This window comes from Bombus pascuorum, chromosome 12 (genome assembly GCF_905332965.1).
Source record: "Bombus pascuorum chromosome 12, iyBomPasc1.1, whole genome shotgun sequence".
Taxonomy (NCBI): domain Eukaryota; kingdom Metazoa; phylum Arthropoda; class Insecta; order Hymenoptera; family Apidae; genus Bombus; species Bombus pascuorum.
Genome location: NC_083499.1, coordinates 12,678,570 through 12,699,709, shown reverse-complemented (window position 1 = coordinate 12,699,709; position 21,140 = coordinate 12,678,570). Strand labels below are relative to the sequence as shown.

Genomic DNA, 21,140 nt, shown 5'->3' with positions numbered 1-21,140 from the left:
AAAAATGTGAGGAAAATTGAAAAAGTAATTCAATAGTACATTTTATTAAGCATTCTCATTACATGGATAGAAGATATGCATAGTGAAATGAAAAAATTACATGCATACTTATTAGTCAAAAATTCTGTTCGAACATGGACGAAGTTCTGACGCTTAAAACTATTTTATAGAATTCTTTATATTTACCGCAGTAAAACTAAGAGAATACGGCATATTTTACAATAAACGTAAAGAATATTGTTTCACTTTTTGTTCTCTCAATAATAAATTTTACTTGTTAACATGCTTGTTCTATCTCTTTATGAGTAAATTAAACGCTAAATCTTTCTTCGTTTCACATATTCCATTAGGTCTGCTCGACTCGGATTAGAATAAACTAATCTCTGTTATGCTGCAGTTTGTTTTTCTTAGTTTTATTGCAATAATTTTTAACAATATATCTTTTAATACTAATATTAAATAAACGATACATGATAGTTTTAATTCTTATTCAGATAAACAGCTTCATTGCAATCAATCTATGAATTTGAGCGCAATAAATATGTTTCCGATTTAACGTAAAGCTATTCTTTTCTTTTTCTTTTTTTCTCTTTTTTTATTTACGATACTATGGCACATTATGATAGTTTGATTATATAATTAGAGGCAAAGTTTAAAAAATCCAATAAAATAGAAAAAAATCATTTCTGTACTTCTAAAATGATTAATATCGCTCAAATTATGCTTTTACTTTCGTTAAAATTAAAAATACGTTTCTGTATAAAACTCAATATATCTATATTCGATCTGGAAGTGTATAATTAAAAAATATCATTTTCTATTAATTATTTCCTTTTTTTTTTCTTTTTTAACTTTCAACAAATATAAAAGATTTTAATATATAGAAAATTGCAATGTGTTATTGAGATATTCGAATATTTCCTATACTTCAACATCTTTTACCAATACTTAAATCAATAAAAAAGATATTTTATATCTATATTATAAATTATGTTGAAATTCAACTTCATTTAATTAACAGTAATTATCATGATAATACATATCCATAATAGAGGAATCATATTTAATAATTTTAAATGATAATTAATTACATACTTTAAAGTTGCAGCTTTACATTCGTAAATTTAAAAACACGAATTAATTTCTTTTAACAATCTCTATTAAATGTCATCTTCTGAAACGTTTGTTACGTTTATTACAACGATAAGTAATACATAAAAATGAATAAAACTGAAAAGAGTAAATACTGTAAATTCAACATCTATTCAAGAATATTAACGCCTTTGAACAGCCGTGAAATTCAAACTCTCAACTTTTTGGAGTCAAAGTTTCCAGACGCTGGCTTTTAAAAGATAAAGAGCTAGCCATAAACTTTACTGTAAACAGTTTTTTTTTTTTTTTTTTTTTTTTTTTTTGCCATCATGTGTGCATCAGTAGACACGTTTTCTTCGCAATGAAAGTTTGACGAAAATTACCAGAGGTGATATTAAATTAATAAACTACCACTTATTTGTTTATTAGAAAGTTCATTTGAATTAGAATGCAAACTTTTAACTGAAAAATTACAAAAATCTTTTCGAGGTAGTAACGTTGAACGATTTAGTTTACATAATAATTAAATATCATTAATTTCAAAATTTGAATTTTCCAAATCACTGAAAGTATTAATCCTTGGGATCCGCGAAAAGTTATTAATCGATAATATACTATTTAGTTTCTTTATTTCCTACCTTAACGTAAATTTTTAGATTAATATCTACTAATATATGTAAAAAAAGTAAACAAATTTATATTTCAAAATAAATTATATTTCAAACAAAACAAGTAAAATGGAAATGAATAAATACAATGTAAATAATTGTTATTAACTATAATTAATAGGATGTACTTGGTAACAATTTGTACAAGGCTAGATAGGAAAATAATTTTCCTCCTTAATGTTCCATTTGTATACATGTACATATGTGTTAGCGACGATGCGCGTTAAAGGTCGCCGAAAGCAGTTGGTCCGATACCATTTTGCTTTTGTATGATCTATGGGGCAGAGCAAGGGGAGGGGGGCCGAGGGGGGGGGGGAGAAGAGAGAGAGGTAAGAGAGGAGATCATTGTTATTGATCGGTGTATGTGTGTTATGCCAGTAAGACTACGTGTCGAAAAGTGCAATCCAGATGTCTGACAAATAGCGATAGCTATCGGACGTTGAAGGATTGTTTGGAAATAGATATAGAAAGAAAATTTGAAGTTAACCGGCAAATCAATACTGCATCAGCCTAAAAAATACAAATACCGGGCCAAGGGGCGTAGAAAGCGAGGGTAACTGCTGTTAAAACCCAGGATATACATATTTTTGCTCTCTGGAATTTCATAACAGAAGTATATCTATGAGTGATTCGGCCATACAGTATCATATCCGATCATCAAAAAAGTTTCTAAAGAATTTTGATTTAGATACGACTATTACCGTCTAATAAATATGACTAATAAATATTCTATTATTCATCTTTAATTTCTTTCTATATGTTTATAAATGAATTATATTATGTTTTAATAATAATAAATGAATACGTGTACGTTTAATTTAATAGCTTTGAATTAAAATTATAATTGTACTTTATGATATGCAAACAATTGCAAATGCAATTAAATTATTTTGAGAAAAGGCAAAAGTTTTCTCTTAAGAGCAGACAATACTTTATGACACTGTAAGAAATTAAAAAGAAGCAGTTTCGATTTGATTGATTAAATACCTTTCAAGGAATGCGATTTGTTGGAATGTAAAGAAGAGACAAACGAAAATGGACTAGTCAGCTTGATACCTGAGAATCTTGCTAACGGTACGAGTTAAAGGAAAGCTTTCATTGAATTTACATGTATTATTCCAATCATCAACATTTAAGGATAATATCATTGCTCCTCCAAAATTATTCTCACGAATCCATTCAGCCTAAAACATGGTACATAGTAATTAGAATATGTTTGGTCCTTGAGTGATCTTAATTCTAGAAATACAATCGTTTATCTTAAATTTAATAATTTTATCGAATCGGCTTAGGAAGTAAGAGTAGTATATGTACATGCCTTACAGTAAACGCTTGTAACATCATCATATGAGATCCATTCTCTGTCTTTATAGGCATAGGGTACCTTGCTTTCATGTTCGAAAACGCTCTTTGCGCCGTTTTGAAGGAACTCGCAAACTGTAGGGTAAGAAACGAAACCCATCTTCCCCAATTCTCCAAAACCATTCGCTGGTGCGAGTAAATCATGATTCTGCGGATTATCCAGCCTATAGTTGTGGCCGTAAGTAGGAATCCCAACAATTAATTTTTCTCTTGGCATCCCTTTTGAAAGCCAATAATGAACGGAAAAATTAACATTTAGAGTGGAAAGATAACCGGATTCAGCAGCATGTGAGAAAAGCGGTGCATTGAGTCCGGTAATTGGATAGTACCATACATAAAAATGGTAGTCATATGACATCAAGTTCACAAAATCTACATACCTAAATAATAACAAAATTTGATAAATTTTATATAAACATTTACGAAAATATAAATAAACAAAATCGATTTTATAGTTACTTATAAAGTAATACTTTTTCTTAAATAATCTTGATAGCTCTAATTATTATTGGCCATTATCGAATAGTGCAACTATCTAATATTACTCATATTACAAAAAAAAATGTTCGCTCACTTTGCCATTTCTGCAACCATATAGCTTTGATCAACAATAGCTTGTGGAGCAGCTACCGCAACAGAAAGAATCAACGTTTTTGTAGCGTGGTAAAATTCTCTTCGTAATTCCTCTAATAATTGTATGAAATGGAGTTTCTCCCGTTCATCGGCTCCAAGCCATGCAGGAAATTCCCAATCTAAGTCGAGTCCATCGAAACCAAATGTCTTTGTCACATTTAAAACGGACCGTATAAATCTGTAAAAAGAAGAACATGTAGCGTTTTCAATGCACTTTATAACGGAACAATTAAAATGAAAAACAACAGAAGTTACCTTTTCCTATTTGCATGATTTTTTACCATTTCTGAAAAACCTAAGTGGAGCTCATTACTGCCGCCAGCACTGATCATGACCCTTAATTGAGGTTGCAATTTCTTCAAGGCGATAACCTCCTTGTAGATTGATGAATTACTACCCAAATCTAGGCTGCAGTTCACCACGCCCGCAAAACCCACGATAATATGCGTACAAAGATCAGGGTCAATGTGCGACGGACTGAGCTCCCAGAACGTGTTCAGGTCGCTCGATATGGTGTAATAACAGACAATGATTTGCCTATGGAAGAAAGCTCTTTTCAATAACTTCAACGTTATTTTCTCATATCTAATTCTTGATGATAATAACAATGTTTGTAAACTTTCTCTTGAAACATATATACTTTGGGAAATAAATATATAAGTACCCTGAGGTATTGGTGTAGTAGTATTGTGGCGAACTGATGCTATTGTTCCTGTCCGCATTCTGGTTCTCCTTCGTCGACTCGGCGTACATCCGAGCCCGACGTAACCACGTAGCAATCTTGGCATTGTCTGTTAGTGTTTCTGTATCGTGTGTCTTCGCTCTTGGAGAGCGAAGGATAACAATTCCCAACCACGCACGTGTCACGAAAAGAACTCCAATTATCAATGATACTAATGCCAAGCACAGAACTTGCGTTCTCCAACGTGGTCTACAAGAGGATATGAAAATTTATATTAATTTCTATATTTTTGTCATTGATATATATATATATATATATATATATATATATATATATTTACACACACACATATACATACAGAGAAGCTTATGTTTCATACAATATTAGAAATGTGTGCAGTAAATACAGTTATTAATAATTCATTATAACAAATTTATTTTTCAATTTTATACGCTGCATGAAATATAAATTTCAAATTTACTTGATGTGCATTTATAACAAGTTTAAAACATGAAGGCTTCCTGTATCATAGTAAATATAGGATAATCAATAACCACACCTGTAACTTTTGACATATACTTATGTATATGCCCACACATATGACTCATTGCACAGAAAGGATAAAAGCTATAAAAGTAGATATTGTAAAGAAACTTAATATTATATAGGAAAATGTAAATATAGAGAATGTAAATAAGATAAATATAACTATATTATTCAATGATAACAAGTAAAGTTTATATTTTACACTTTCTATAACGATGTAAGCATACACCTTTTTTATAAATGTTTGGGTTTACAAAAATATATTGAAAGAATTATTTAAGCGGAGTAAACAGATATTTGACATGAATGACAGTTTCAATACTGTAAAAAATAATATTTACAAATTTTTAAATCAAATTTTACCAAATTTAACAATAGCATTTGACTTCACAAATATGTGTATCTAACAATACATCCAATTGCAACTTTTAAAATAAGGGATTTGGTACTGTACATTATCTAATAGATAAGGTGCTTATAAATGGAATTTTGATTATTATCATTTATTTAATTTATGTCTATCGACATTATACATGCATATTCTTCTGCGTAACTATCTAAACTATACTACTTTATAATATTATATTGTAATAAATATATAAATCTAGTAGTGGGGAGGCATCTAAACAGTGTTATGAATAAGTATGTATTACGCTTAATACGATATAATTGAAAATGATATATTTCTAATATCAATTTGTGAATGCAAACCACGAGATTTATTATACACATTAGAGAAAAAGAAATAAATGAAAACCAAATTATTGTTATAGGAGTTATATGATTGTCATATATTATACACACACATACACGCGAGCGAGCGAGCGCGCGCGCGCATGCATGCATATAATATAAAGGAATTAAAAGACAATTAACGATAAAAAAAGTGCAACTTACTGTCGGACGTCTGTTAATAATTCATATTTGGCCTGTGGCACGGGAATTTGGTTAACCATTGAACGCACAATGTTCGTCAAAATTGACGCTTGAGGACGCTAGTCCTCTAGGGTGGCTTACCACTTTTATTACTACGCCCAATGCGTTATGATTAGGGTCGTATACTTACACAGGTAGGTCTGACAAATCCTGCGGTGGGGGTAAGGTTTTTAATGCATAGAGCGTGCTTTGCGAAATCGGCCGCTAGCCATAGAGCGCTGCGATCTAGTAGGTTAATGAAAACGGCATGTATCTGAAGGAATCTATTTCCTCGGGATTTATCTTTCAATGATAACATTTTGTTTATACCTTTCCTATTTACTATTTAGTTACATTGTATATATATATTTCAACTCCGTTTGAATATATGATTATGAATATATTTCAACTCCGTTTGAATATATGATTATGAATATATTTCAACTCCGTTGAATATATATTTTTATTAGTTAATGACTACGTTACTTTTTACAATTTTTCATAATTTGTTTAAAGAAGTAAATATACAGTATTTCATTTGGTGCAGAAGAATGTTATTTGAATAAATATTATTTATGAAACATTATTAAATATTATTTCCAATAAAAACGTTTAACAAAATTATAATTTCGAAATCTAATATATTTTCAATACTTTTATACCATGTACATTTGACGCTCCTATTGGTAAATAAATTTGTTTTTGCTTTTTAATTCATTAGAAAATTGTATAGCTACCTATATGTACTATCTGTAATTTGAATGGTATTGTCGAAAATATTTTATTGAAATAATACTTTTCACAATTGAAACTTCCCAACGTTATTAAATTTTCTATTGATCAGGCAAAATTATAATAGAATTTTAGAGTCTATAAAACTTATTAAAAATGCAAAAAATACGTATATTAAATCACATTTATTAGACGTTAAATGTTTATATATAAAAATATCTTTATACATTGGTTTGAACATTTTCCTTTGAATGACTGACGTTTTTTTCCTTTTTGGTTTCCTTGATGTCTAAATTGACACATTCTTAGTTGGATGTAATAATGAACCTAAGACGTAATTCCAATATTTTGTCCGCTGAGAGATAAAGAATTTTTATGTTTGATGCGTATTTTAAGAAACATTCGTTTACGTACTTCATTAAATGATAAAAGAATGCAAATTTGCATGGATCAAACCTTTCGCTTTCATGCCAAATAACTGTGCAACTGAAGTATGATTCTTGCTATGGATCAGTGTTTCTGTACATGATTTACCTTTCTTACATATATCATTTTGTAAAAGTTGTTTGCATAGATAGCCTGTAAGTATGGTATAATTACGTAATTAATACATATATAAAACATTCAATTATGTTTCTACGACAATGAGACATAGATTTACATATTTATTTTTACGCATGTCTAGATATCTGCAACACATCTCGACATATCTCAAATATAGACATGCATTATAAGAATAAACATATACACGGACTATGAACTTCTCAGATAATATTTTTCATTACATTTTATAGGTAACCAGAGTTTCTTTTTGTAACCAGTATTTGCAACGTTAAATGTTAAAGATTTATCGGTCATGTTCATTGCGGCTCTATTTATATGTGCATATTTTATTGGAACAATCGCTGATTATATGTAACGAGATCTATCGACAAATCATATATACGACAAATTATATTCACAAATAGTTGCACATTTGTGTCGTAAAGAAATGGTATTAATATGAAAGAAACATCTTTAAATTTTTTTAAAAAATTATATTTTTTGCAAATCTTCACTCAGCCTATCTTGAATACATTTAATTAAAACATGAAAATCTTTCTCTCATTATCTGCGGATGGGCGAATTAGTTTTTTAATTCATTTATGCTACTGTTGTACCTAGACATCCCTTTGTTCGTCAAAGAACTGTCCCCAATGACATCATGTATAAAAGCTCCAACATTTTTTAACAAATATGTTGCTTTAAAAACGATTTTAGCTAAGTATTCTTCGCAAGCTGAACGTTTTAAAGCAAAACCAGCGGTTGGTTGGTTGATTATATTTATTTGTTAAGGACTGGTACTGTAACGCATGACCTTGGGTTGCCAAGACCCTGATATTTGAACTTTGGAGTGTCATCAAGTCGTCAAACTCTGTTAAGCTTATGTAAGTCAACGTCTCTGGATTCACAGCAATGGACTTCTTCAAATTGATCTCATCAAGGGTCGGGACACTGTGATTCTTTTAATAGTTTAACAAATTTTTCGTCAAATCCACGCTTTGTACCCATTTGAGACATATAATCTCGAATGGTCCTTGCACAAGGCAATGGAATGATCTCATTCTTCCTCAAGAATTCATAGTAACTCTGAGATTTGATATTCATTAGCATACACATCATTATAAACTCATCCGTATAACGGCGGCCTTTTGGATCCTTTGTTTTCGCGGCCGAAATTATTTCTTGGATAACTAATTTTTGATTTTTCGAAATTTTATCCAAGTCACTATCTGTCATACATATCATACATGCTTTCTTCTGTTGATTTACGATCAAGTCTGTGGTACGCTTCAGTTTATCTTTCATTCGATTAACCCTAGCGTCTTTATATTTGATTTTTTCTCGCATAGTCTTCAATTTCATTTCATCAAATGGGTTCAAAGAAGTTGTGACTCGTTTAATAACCGTTCTTTTTTTCATTCTTCTGATCTTTTGTGACAAGGTATTAGAATATTTTTTACATGAATTACATCTTTCACTCATGATAGATAATATAGAGCAGTCTGCATGACGCCAATCCGTACCAATACAATTTTTTAGAGCAGTGTTTGCACGGATTGTATCTAAACCAGTGGACGTTATCCCTTTACATGTGCGTAAATCTTTAAATTTTTTCAAAATTTCTGGTAGCATAGTGATTTTAGTTAATATCCGTGGAAGTTTTGCAGCTAATACATCAACGGGTGTCATGTATATTTCGTAAATTATTTTTCTAGAACCTGTGACTAAAACAGATTTTGCAAAAATATGTTTCTCTTTTCCACAATCATTCACTCTTATAGCATATGTAAATAAGAGAGCTTCTTCATCGCCAACTTTAGAGTTGCCGACGATCCATGGTTTCGGTATTTTCAAAGATGCATTATTCTCAAAAGTATCGTCTTCTGTCGTAAAAAGAATTATAATTAATTTTTTATACTTAATCTAGACATTTGATAGAAAAATGTACTAACGAAATTTCTTTAACAAAGAATAAATAATTAACAAATACTGCTCCAACAAATTTTTAATAATCGTAGACACTTGAATTTTAACAATTATAAGTAATTGTAAAAAGTTACCAATATTGTTTATTTTCAAAACAAATTTATCATACTTACGTTGAGATTCAAAGTTAAAACCGATAGAGTCAAACATTACTGTGGTAAACGGAAATCCAGAACTTGTAAAACGAAGCATTTTCAAGTTATCTTCTGCTTTGATAACTGTCACAAATGATTCAGGTTGCATGGCGTTGTTTATAGAACAATCAATATTTACATCCGACTTCGCAGAAGACACTATACTTGAATTAATGGAATCTGTTGACGTAAAATAATTCGACTATTAAAAGTGAGAAAACAGTATAAAATATAAATGGCGCAAATAGTTGTGTTTCATCAAATAGATACATTTTCAAAAAGTCTATATTTCAAATATAAATTTTTTATAAACAAGCATCAGGCGATATAGATGTTTTTGAATGTTTTGAAATTTATCGAGATTAAATAGATACTTACAAAATCGTTATGAAAACTATAACAAAATGTTTGGAATAAATTTCTGGAATAATGTATCAATACAATAAAGGTAACCGTCATAATTATACAGTGTAACCAGATTACAACAAATTATTATTAATATTTACGAAGTATTAACATTTCCATCGACCGTTGTATTTTATATTACAAAATTATTAGATACTTACAATGAGAGGGAACACCGCTATCAAAGTCCATAGAGACAATAGAAGAGCATTCATTATTTTGATGTACGCATCGTTCTATGTCATCGTTCACAAATTCATCCTGCTTTATTGACTTAAGCTGTAATATTTCCTGAACTTCATTTTGATGTTTCTCCAATACTATCGTACTTATGTTTGCTTCTTTTTCTTTAGTTACTGACTTTGCTGTACTACTTGCACTTACTCCTTCTACCGTAGTTGTTGACCTTGGATACTCTATTGTACTACTTGCACTTACTTCTTCTTCTTCTTCTTCTTCTTCTTCTTTAATTGTTGACTTTGAATACTTTGCTCCATTACTTGCAATCACTTCTTGTTCCCTAATTGTTGACTCGGTACACTTTGCTGTACTACTTGCGGTTACTTCCTCTTTAGTTGTTGACTTTGAACATTTTGCTGCTTAAACATAAATTATTTATAAATATACGTGTATGTAAATACATATTCTATATTTTACATTTACTTCTAAATAAATACATCTTGAACGAAGCATGTGCCTAAATAGGTCTCATTTTTATAGAACCACCCAATAAGATAAATTTAAATACAAATATTTTAATGAATAGTTTCTAGTGTGCAAGAATCGCAGAAAAAAAATATATAACCTGAAATGAATGAATTACAAAATAAAATGTCAAAACTTACGTTCTTGTACCGCATATGTATGGTCTGTATAAAATCTGGCGTATTTCCTCGTTGTGTGTCTTATTACGTCTTGTATGTCTTGTTGTGGGCTTCTTGATCTCGATCGAGATTGCAATGGATATCCGTCAAATATTGTAGGTACAGCTCCTGGTCGTAAACGCGTACGTTTTAATGGTACCTAACAAATATTTGAAAATAAGTATCATACAATAAAAGATTTTGTCATTATCAGTAGCGAAAATAATTTTAATGAATAAATCAAATGATTTTACCTGAGCTATAATTTTCCCATTATTATCGTACTTGATATATTCTCTAATTATGTAACGTTCTTCAAAATGTTTTTCGCATATTCGCTGACCCGTTCGCAAACGTTCTATTCCGGGAATCAATGCTGCCCATTTTGCACCAAAATTTTCATTTTTCACTATGAAAACAGATACTTTTTCATTACGTTTATCTTTATTTGTCCTACAATTAGGCACAGCACATGTCCATGGCATGTTGAGTTGATATATTTCTGTCGGTCGCGGCGGCAGCGGCCTTTTAATATGGCTTACGGGCTTATGCTAGTCTAAAATCTAAAACTTGTATTCCAATAAAAAGAGAAAAAAAGAAACCACGATCCGCGTTTCAAAACGTCTTCTTTTCTTTAGCAGAACCCTTTGAGAGCGGGAGGAGGGGAGCTACGATCACAGATGACCGTGATTGCGACGGTCTAATGCTTGGCGAACAAATTGAAAAATATTTGCCGCTCATTAATCCTTGATCCCACCGCGGGAGTTACCAGACCTGTAACCTGTGTACGTATACGACATATATATGACAGTATGATTGTATTATGATATGCATAAATGAATGTTGACCATGGACGTTATGTCCATGATACTCACACATACGAGTATGTAACCTAAAAATCATATTATGTACGTATATGAAAGCATGAAGGATAAGGTTTTACTGCGTATGATAACTCTGTTCGAGTAAACAGCAAGCGGAAGCAAACATAGGAATATTCAAAATTTTCCGTTTCCATTATTATTAATGAAATTAACTACATAATTCGATTTCTAAATTATTCCGTTAATAAGGACTGGAATTAAGTATTGATATTAAATGATTGGAATGAATAATAATATAAAAACGATGAATCTCAATATTAATATTTAAAATAATTGACATTTTCGTTAAATGATAAAGTAAAAATTTAGGAATAATATTACAATTTTGTTTTGTTTTATTCGGTTGTAAATATGATGAAAAGTAAAGTGTAGATCATAATTATGCTTGAAAGATGTATATTCTTCTTATATATACTTTTCTGAATAAGTACATTTCCGTCAACCATCATAATGTACATTGATTGATAGACGAACACAAGTTTGATATTCGCACATATATACGCATTTACATATACATATATTAAATTATATATTAAAACAATATAATATTCACAATATTTTATATTACAACCATTTAAGGTAGTATTATTTAATTATTAGAAAATACGTTAGATAAAATATGTTTTATCTAAAATAATTGAACATACTGATGAGATTAGATTTTACGAGACACAATATTGAACGAAAATTATCTATCATAAAATTTCAATTTATCTAAGTGCTAATAATATCCATCATTTTTTATTTTAAATACAACTTAAACCACAGCTCTGTTGTATCAACGAAAGCACGGAGATGGAAAAATCTTAAATTTCTGAAACTATCATCACATAATATATATATAAAAAGTTTTATTTATCTAATTGAACTAACAACCAATAAAAACTGTACAAAAGATTTAAAAATAGTATAAAATGAACAATGTAAATGTGAGCAATGTAAAATAGTTAAATATGATTTAACATGGATATTAAATGATTTTGAACTAGTTTCCTAACGAAGGATAAAAAAGAGATTCACGACAGCTAATAGTTTTATTCTTAATAGAAGATCATGAAAGTCGATCAAACGAATCGAAATATTTCGATAACTGACGTTGTAATTACTATGAAAGTATAACTAAAAATTTGTTTATATATTGGAAAGCCAAGAATAAGTTTTTTTATATACCGTAATCGTTTACTGTGATCTGCCACCAACTAATGCTTCGTCTTCTGCTCTAGGTAAACGTTTGTAACGTTCTTGTGATACCAAATAAACTGCTAATCCACCAAAAACGACTAACATAAGTCCGATTACATTAATTAATATCGCCTCGTCTACAAGGTTTGGATAATTATTTCTGAAATTATGTATTATAATAAATAAGAAAGGGGTTGACTCATACGTTATTGTGTCATAAGTTTATACTTACCCTAGAGCAAAAAATGCTTTTTCATTGAGGCCTAAAAGACAGGAAGCAATTACACCAACGAATCCTGCGATTCCAAAGTATACGTGAATTGGCATGTAAGAAGCCCGTAATGGAAGCTGTAATCCTGGATACAGGAAAGATAGAAATCCGGCAAGCCACTAGAATGAATATTAAAATATATGCGTTTCACGATTATCGAACGATTATATATGGATAAAAATAAATAAATAAGGGTTAATGACATTTATACCTGGCAGCAAAATAAAATTACGCTAGTGAGCCCAACCCAACTATGAAGACTGTACATGTTTGGAATTGGTTTCGATTGCAAGTTGTGGCTGTCAAACACAGCCACAAGAGAAATTACAACTAATGCAACAATTAACATCATTATGCCTGCGTGAATTAGTTTCAATCTTCGTTTTCGATTATTTCTTTGTGTCCTATATATTAACATACCTAACAAGATTGAAGATAAAATATTAAGTAAAAAGAAATTAATTTAATGTTCTTGAAAGTTTTCTTAAATCGTTAAACATACCATTGGCATATAGAAATACGAATCCAATAACCATTAAAAGAGGATGCCAATTGAATTCTAACGTTGGATTAGAATTCCAAGCAAAACCACCTCTATAATTGCCGCACCAAACTGCAACTAGAATTATCAGTATTGCTCCGACGATTTCCATTACAATGATGAGCGGTCTAAAACCCTCCAGATTCACACGTGGTTCTGTAATTTGCTCCATGTCTGGAAATAATTTTGCAAGCGCTTCATTAAAATTTTAAACTATCTAAAACCATCTTGTAAGAAATGAATTAAATGCGATACTAAACATAAGTATATAAAGTTGATAGGAATTAGAAAGCTTTTAAAATAAATAAGCGACATACCTAAACATATCTGGTATACGTATGGATAATTTGTTGACATAATTTAACTGAATAATGAATTCTCTATTTCATAAAATTTTGAATCGAATATCCTCCCTTATATAATTTTATACAATCTGTTTAAATCTTATTATTTATTTCTTTTCAACTTTTAACAACATTCTATGGTAATATTTTATTTAATGTTTATTATTTAGATATTATTTCTATCATAAACTAAAAATCATATGATATTTCAACACGTAAAAGAAACTAATTTTTAATTAGAGCTTATGAACTTGTGTACAACATATTATACATTCAATAAAATAAACTTACTTCTTTGACATATGGTAACAATTATTCAACTTTCTTTTCGTTTCGGGGATTTAATTGTATTTAAAAATGTATACATAAATATCTACTAAGATAATAAATATGTTATCCTGTTACATAACGTCTATATAAATATAAACATATAAATTGATTAAAATATAATGACACTTAATATATTAATAATTTCCTTTTAAAGTAGTTGATTGTCCCCTTTGTGTTAGGCTGTAAAATTACGAAACTTATGGCCCGTAATCATTCCGCATAATAACACTAAATGCTGTGATAATGCTTAAAAATAGCATCTACAAATCAACAAGTGTTAAGTTGTTGCTTTAGTATGATTAATATGATCTTATACGTCGGATTAAATTTGTTGAAATATTAAGGTGTTCAGTATTATTAAATTTGACGAAACGAATTACATATAAATGAAAATGGGAGAGAATGGAACAATCTTTCTAATTTAATGATAGCGCTATGAAATTGGCCACTTTACCTGACACTTTACACAGAAGGTTTCAAGAAAAAATCAACAGGTACTACGCAGGTTCTCCAACGACGTAAAACAAACTATCGATTATATCTACGCAGTTGTGGAATGAGATATTTAAATTTATCGCGCTTCTAGTCAATACAAAAACTAATTGCAGATAAATATGCCGGTTCAAAATATAAGATTGATCAGTTGATATATAATTTTTTAATATAGAATTTTTAATTTTGAATAAAAATTAACTTTAGCCTTAAATAGTAGTGACAAGGAGATTATTAAAAATGAAATACGTGCACGTAATTAAAATCTAATTTGTATAAAGAATAATGGCAATGCGAGAAAAATATTTGTTCTAAAAGTGAAGTAACACATATTTTTTAGTCGCATACGATACAGTATACATAACATGATACAATTTATTTGTCACGAATACATTAGAAATCACAGCTTTGGTTTCTATTATTAAGTAAAAATATTCGAGATATATTATTTCAAATTTGCGCATTGTCTAATTTCATTGTTTTCAACAAATTCTTAAAATTAAAATGCTATCAAAAACGACGTCTACAATATTTCTTAGTATAGTAAACTAGATAGATTGTAAATAATTATATATATAATTATATATATATATATATATATAATATATAATCTTATTGTCCCTCTAACGTAGAGTTACGCTATTTGATAATAATTTATTATATCGAATATAAATTTTAGCAACATTCACACCACCATACGCATGTAATTGAAAATTAAAGATAACCTTAAAATATATTACCGATAAGGGAAGCAATTTATCTTCTAATATATACATATATGTATATGTTTTTATTGTTAAAATATTGCAGAAAGATGGAGAAACGAAGACTTTTTTTAAATTTCACAAAAAATAAAAGAATTACTCTCGTGTTTGAGAAATGTTTTTCGGATGCCGCAGCAACTAATAATAATGAGAAAACAACACATTTTGGATTCAAAACTGTCAAAGAAAGTGATAAAGTGAAAGAAGGTACATTTTATACTTTATGTAGTTATCTAAACAATCTTGTCTTTTGTTCCTTTATATATTATCCCTATAGGTAACAAAATTTTTTATTCCCAAAGGAAGCATACCCTGTATTACAGAAATATTTATAATTTTGTTTAACGAGAAACAACATTATATATAAACGAGAAATGTACAAAGAATCAAGATGCAAATTGTTCAAAAGTATCGGAACAAATTGTTCGATATAATTTGTATTTTAGGATCTTTTGGAATAGTCAAACTAATACGATTTATATTAATTCTTAGGCATTTCGTGTAATTTGTTTCTGCGTTAACCTTTAATCTCATACATCTGTAATGTAAGATTTATCAAGCTAATCGATCAATTTTTTTAGTATATACAGTTTTTGAGAAGGTAGCAAATTCGTACGATCAAATGAATGATGCTATGAGTTTTGGAATTCATCGCATTTGGAAAGATATATTCATTCAAAGGCTTGGACCAACTCATGGCACCAAATTATTAGATTCGGCTGGTGGCACAGGGGATATTACATTCAGATATTTAAATTATTTAAAGAATACCCCTAATTACCAAGATGTAAAGAGTTCTGTAACAGTTTGTGATATAAATAAGAATATGTTAGATGTTGGTAAAGTAAGAGCAAGAAAATTAGGATGGACAGATCAAAATAATTTTAGTATCGATTGGAAACAATGCGATGCAGAAAAGCTTCCTTTCGAGGACGATTCATATAATGCTTACACAATAGCCTTTGGAATAAGAAATGTAACACATATTGGAAAGGTAAATCAATCTTATAAAATTTTTATTAAATTAACATTGAACTTCAATGATATATTTGTCTCTAAGTATAAATAGATTTTACACTCATATTCTACAAAGGAATAATGATATTTGTTGCAGGTACTTTCTGAGGCATACAGAGTACTAACTCCGGGTGGTTGTTTCATGTGTTTAGAATTCAGTCATGTAGATAATAGTATTTTGAAATGGTAATTAATTCCTTTTAGGATAAAGTAACAATTATTTAAAGTCGTTTACGCTGGATATCTATGCATCACGAAATAAAATTTTTAGGCTCTATGATCAATATTCATTTCAAATAATACCTGTGTTGGGTACACTCATAGCAGGAGAATGGCAGCCCTATCAATATCTTGTCGAGAGTATTAGAAAATTCCCAAAGCAAGAAGAATTTAAAGTAGGTGGTGCGACATGGTAACACGATATTTATGTTATTTAAGTTAGAAATCTATATATACACGTATATATATATATATACTTAATTTCCAATTACTATTTCAGGACATGATTGAAGTAGCAGGTTTTAGAAATGTGACGTATGAAAATCTAAATAGCGGTATAGTAGCTATTCATTCGGGTTTTAAATTATGATAAATACCGTTTTTTATTGAGATATAATTAAATGTATTAAATAACAAATTACTTGTCATATATCTTTTATTATATCCAAAGATTTGGTGAAAATAACACTTCATTACATTGTTATATTTATTACAAAATGTTTATTTTACTTCTTTCATATATATTTTATAAGATAATTTATTAAACACAATGATTTATTGAATTGTTCTTCCACTTAAAATAAGTTATGATTTTAAATGTTGTTTTTAAGTGAAAAAGCTTTCACTTTCCTGTCTATTATTTCTTTCTGTTCCTGAGTTAAATCGGTAATTTCAATTACTGTTGGTCTTTCATCTCTATTTAACTCTAATTTTAAGAGTGCATCCAGAGCTTTCATCTCTTTTTCTGCATTACGAAAACTCTGAAATATTCATATATATATATATATATTGTTTATGAGGCATAAAAAAATCCAAACAATGAGAATAATAAATATGTTTAAAAATTATTATGATATTATAAAGCTTTTTACAAAAAATACGAAGGCAAAATACCATCCTAAGTTCATGCTCAATTTCTGGGTTCTTTTTCCTCAATTTCTTTCTCAATGAAAACTCTCGGACACTGAAACCTAGTAAACTTTCTAGAATCTAAAATCATAAAATGTGTAGTTATTTAAAACACACTGGATTTTCTAATAAATTGCCACTTTTACTTAAATAAATTAGAGTTTAGCACCTTATTTGAGAAAGAAACTTCTATTGTTCCAGTACCATCTGCTATTGTAGCTTGCAAAATCCAAGATTGATCTTGTTTTGTTAGTTTTCCGAGGACTTCGACGTGACCTCGAATAGTTTTAAAAGTTGTGGTCGTTATTATTTCATTATTAATATCGTAGATAAATTCGCAAATTTTCGGCTCTTCTGAAGCTACTCCTTTCATAAATTCTGTAATCTGTTTATCCATTCTACCCTTCTTCGAAGCTATTGTTGTACGAGGAGAAGTTGAAACCTGAGATATTGTACAACCGAACATGTTTTAAAGATAATAATTTTCAGTATAGAAAACAGTGGTTTGTACTTCTTAACAAAATACATAAATTAATATCAAGTGGAACGAGTTCAATAGCCTACTCTTTTTTTTTCGTTAGTTAACAAAGATTTTTGTTTTTTCCCAATTTTTGAATGGGAAATTGATGATTCTGTCTTGGCAGTACACAACTTGAAATTTAAATGTGACGAATCTTTCTCTCTGGTTTCTCTAAAGGCGTCATGTTTTACATCTGCTACAGCCTCCTCATCGGTTATTACAATAATGTCATCGCTTCCCTCTTTTGGCAAAGTCCTAAATGGCAACGCAATATTCTTTTGTTCCATTGACGCTTCTGTAAATTGTTCTTCGTCAACCTGTAATAAAGTATCTTCGTTCAAAGGTTGATTAAATTTAAAACTACGCTTTATATCGACTAATTTTACACAATTATATCTTAGTAAAATAAAATATTAAAATAACCATCTCTAAAAAACAATCGTCGTCATCCAGGATTTTTTCATTTCCACAACTTTGATCCGTTTTAACTTCATTGCTGGTAAATTCAATTTCTGTTTGAAAACAATCATCATCGATTAACATTTCTTCATTTTCATGACTTAAAATTCTCTTAATTTCAGTCTTAGCGTTATTAATTTCTCTCTGAAAATGAACATTATCATTCAAAATTTCTTCATTTTCATAACTTTGAACTCTTTTAATGTCTGCGTTTGTATTCTTAATTTTCGATTGTTTATGATCTTCGTTATGGGAATCTTCAGTTTTAAAAACATCTTCAGGATTTATTTCGAAGTCTTCTTCAAAAAGGACTTGGTCTATTTGTGGTACTTCTGGTCTAATGTTATTTGATTTAGTCTCATTATCACTATAGGGGTCAGGATTTTCTGAAAGATTTCTGTAAATGATAAATACACGTATATAATATTAAAGTTATTATTAAGACTTTCCAAAATATAGCTTAATATTTAATTTAGTTACGATCGACTTGATTTATAGTTTACTGCTATTTTGATTTCCTTGTTATCCCTCCTAAATGTTTAATATTAATTTAAACTCACAGAGCTCTAGCTAAAACATTTTCCATTGCATTAGGTATTAATAAGCTATCCACTTCGCCACCAATTCCTTTCAATTTTCCATCTTCTAATAACAAAACACCTTTACGACATTTCAATGGGCCCATTATCATAACTTTATATCCTGGTAATAATATATCCTTGAAAAGAATATAACAGTATTTTACTTTTGTATTGTACTTTTAGAACATTCTTAAATTTATGTCTTTAATAGAGAAGGAAAAAGAAAATAATAACAATAATAATAATAATGTTTGAGTTTAACCAGAACTCTATGTCAATTTAAATATGTTATTGAAAAATATATAGCAAATATTAACATACATTCAGTCGTGATATATAATTATATTCAATTGCAATTATGTCTTGCAATCCATCTGTTAGTCGTAATTGTATCATTCTTTTTTTAGGGGGTTGCCATTTTTCCATTTTTTCTGCTTCGGATAGATCTATTTTTGAGATATGAGTGTTTCTAATATGCTCTAATTGTTTATACTTTGATGTTGCAATATCATACATTTGTTCTACCTAGATTATTACAATTTTAATGAATCTATTGTCTGCACAAATATATATATATATATATTTATATATTATTTATTATATTTATATATATACGTACCTGAAGAATATAGTTTCCAGATAAAATAATAAATTTTTTATCCGATAGATTGCAAGGTAAACATCCATTTTCATTATTAATTTTACGCAAATCACTAAGTTGCCATTGTTCTTTTACAAATTGTAAAATTTTCTCTGGACCTGGCTGAAAATGAGATTAATTATAATAAAGTATAAAAATTTATAACAATAATACGAGTATTTTACATTTACGACGTTTTATGGAAACAACAGTAATATGTATGTAACCAAAACTTAAAATGTGATGTTAATAATTGTACTTGAAATGTAAGGCATGCTTCACGCGTATTATAGAATTGTGCGAATATTTTTCATTTAGATATACATAAAATTAATACTTACATTTTCATGTTGATTTACGTAAAACTCTATACAATCTCTCAACCATTCGTTATTCATTGAATAACATTCTGATTTTAATCTGCCTTTTATTCGTCTGAATACGTCTTCACTCATTTACGATAATTTGTGTTTATGTAAATTTATAATATAGTATAGTCTAGGTATGTACACTTTTTGTTTCAACTTTTTCGAATGACCGATGAAATACTGTTTAGGCTCTCTCTGCTGTCGCGAGTTATTCCTAGATTTATTTAAATACGAAACTTATATCATTACAAATGAAAGGTTATGATCTCGAGTGACAGTTAGTCGCTGTCAAAGTATTTTATATACCAAAGGGGTATAATGGTATACAATATTTTATTTATTAATATATTTGTGTGTGCGGGTGTGTATCAAATGACATTATATAAGTGAAAGAATACTATTTAATAAAAATGTTTTCTATCTAATAAATAAGATATGTACTAATAATTTGTAGTTTGATTTATATATGTATACTTTGATACAAACCAAAGTCAAAATTATTATGAAAAACTTTTTAGTTTGTAAAAGTCTGACAGTGATTAACTGTTTTGGGATTCATAAAAAAAGTAAAAGAGTATTTACTATATTTATAGGAAAAAAAAAAGAAACGAACTTATTCGATATCAATAATAAGTTATTTAATTTGAAAGATATTTATTATTTGACATAAATGCGAACCAAGTAACGATTTGTATTACACGAGGTATTACTTTTATCTTCAACCAGCTTATACTTATGCAAACACATAATGGAGAACATGAAGCAATCGAGTAGAAATATTTTTACCATTGACACAACAACTTGTACATGATTCGAATGTTCAACGAATAAACTATATAACATCGATTACTTTTAGATACACATATGAATTACTTTTGGTTACGTTCAGTCATTGAATAATATATGTGTACATATACACGATGAACTATTTCATTTATTTTATCATATAAATAATATTGCGAAGATCGGTATCCTTGTCGTCACAATTTTATCATTTCACAATGATTTCCATCCCTAGAAAATCAGTTCACTCAAGCCTATTTTTAGTCTTTCAAACA

General features: G+C 29.1%; 5 protein-coding genes and 1 long non-coding RNA gene across 12 annotated transcripts; 2 read left to right on the top strand and 4 right to left on the bottom strand.

Moving 5' to 3' along the window:
- Positions 1–25: 25 nt before the first annotated feature.
- On the bottom strand, positions 26–6,085 carry LOC132912427 (chitinase-3-like protein 2). Its single transcript, XM_060969824.1, has 6 exons — positions 5,881–6,085; positions 4,420–4,686; positions 4,011–4,292; positions 3,697–3,933; positions 3,079–3,502; positions 26–2,944 (listed from the first exon to the last, which is right to left on the bottom strand). The coding sequence occupies exons 1-6, from the start codon at positions 5,937–5,939 to the stop codon at positions 2,801–2,803; spliced, it is 1,413 nt and encodes a 470-aa protein (XP_060825807.1). The 5' UTR covers positions 5,940–6,085; the 3' UTR covers positions 26–2,800.
- Positions 5,935–12,785, top strand: LOC132912444 (uncharacterized). The gene is made up of 3 exons (XR_009659209.1): positions 5,935–6,053; positions 11,203–11,346; positions 12,669–12,785. It is a non-coding gene; the product is annotated as an uncharacterized LOC132912444 (long non-coding RNA).
- LOC132912422 (uncharacterized) lies at positions 6,798–11,187 on the bottom strand. 2 transcript variants are annotated; one of them, XM_060969816.1, is made up of 6 exons: positions 10,816–11,187; positions 10,544–10,721; positions 9,860–10,297; positions 9,273–9,473; positions 7,791–9,056; positions 6,798–7,209 (listed from the first exon to the last, which is right to left on the bottom strand). In XM_060969816.1, the coding sequence occupies exons 1-5, from the start codon at positions 11,044–11,046 to the stop codon at positions 8,110–8,112; spliced, it is 1,995 nt and encodes a 664-aa protein (XP_060825799.1). In that variant the 5' UTR covers positions 11,047–11,187; the 3' UTR covers positions 6,798–7,209; positions 7,791–8,109. The 2 variants fall into 2 exon arrangements, with proteins under 2 accessions (XP_060825799.1, XP_060825800.1); XM_060969817.1 differs by having other exon boundaries at positions 9,860–10,294.
- On the bottom strand, positions 11,825–14,755 carry LOC132912439 (transmembrane ascorbate-dependent reductase CYB561-like). 4 transcript variants are annotated; one of them, XM_060969849.1, is made up of 6 exons: positions 14,075–14,548; positions 13,757–13,803; positions 13,401–13,613; positions 13,110–13,318; positions 12,860–13,017; positions 11,825–12,787 (listed from the first exon to the last, which is right to left on the bottom strand). In XM_060969849.1, the coding sequence occupies exons 2-6, from the start codon at positions 13,794–13,796 to the stop codon at positions 12,625–12,627; spliced, it is 783 nt and encodes a 260-aa protein (XP_060825832.1). In that variant the 5' UTR covers positions 13,797–13,803; positions 14,075–14,548; the 3' UTR covers positions 11,825–12,624. The 4 variants fall into 4 exon arrangements, with proteins under 4 accessions (XP_060825832.1, XP_060825833.1, XP_060825834.1 ...); XM_060969850.1 differs by lacking the exons at positions 13,757–13,803; positions 14,075–14,548 and adding an exon at positions 14,568–14,755; XM_060969851.1 differs by lacking the exon at positions 13,757–13,803 and having other exon boundaries at positions 14,075–14,546.
- A 443-nt stretch (positions 14,756–15,198) lies between these two features.
- On the top strand, positions 15,199–18,376 carry LOC132912437 (2-methoxy-6-polyprenyl-1,4-benzoquinol methylase, mitochondrial). Of its 2 annotated transcripts, none has more exons than XM_060969845.1 (5): positions 15,199–15,576; positions 15,951–16,363; positions 16,484–16,572; positions 16,658–16,781; positions 18,237–18,376. In XM_060969845.1, the coding sequence occupies exons 1-5, from the start codon at positions 15,384–15,386 to the stop codon at positions 18,258–18,260; spliced, it is 843 nt and encodes a 280-aa protein (XP_060825828.1). In that variant the 5' UTR covers positions 15,199–15,383; the 3' UTR covers positions 18,261–18,376. The 2 variants fall into 2 exon arrangements, with proteins under 2 accessions (XP_060825828.1, XP_060825827.1); XM_060969844.1 differs by lacking the exon at positions 18,237–18,376 and adding an exon at positions 16,886–17,103 and having other exon boundaries at positions 15,200–15,576.
- LOC132912423 (recQ-mediated genome instability protein 1-like) lies at positions 17,083–20,301 on the bottom strand. Of its 2 annotated transcripts, none has more exons than XM_060969818.1 (9): positions 20,056–20,301; positions 19,694–19,837; positions 19,396–19,599; positions 19,054–19,211; positions 18,458–18,890; positions 18,079–18,351; positions 17,684–17,956; positions 17,500–17,595; positions 17,083–17,366 (listed from the first exon to the last, which is right to left on the bottom strand). In XM_060969818.1, the coding sequence occupies exons 1-9, from the start codon at positions 20,167–20,169 to the stop codon at positions 17,199–17,201; spliced, it is 1,863 nt and encodes a 620-aa protein (XP_060825801.1). In that variant the 5' UTR covers positions 20,170–20,301; the 3' UTR covers positions 17,083–17,198. The 2 variants fall into 2 exon arrangements, with proteins under 2 accessions (XP_060825801.1, XP_060825802.1); XM_060969819.1 differs by having other exon boundaries at positions 19,694–19,833; positions 20,056–20,172.
- Positions 20,302–21,140: the final 839 nt, after the last annotated feature.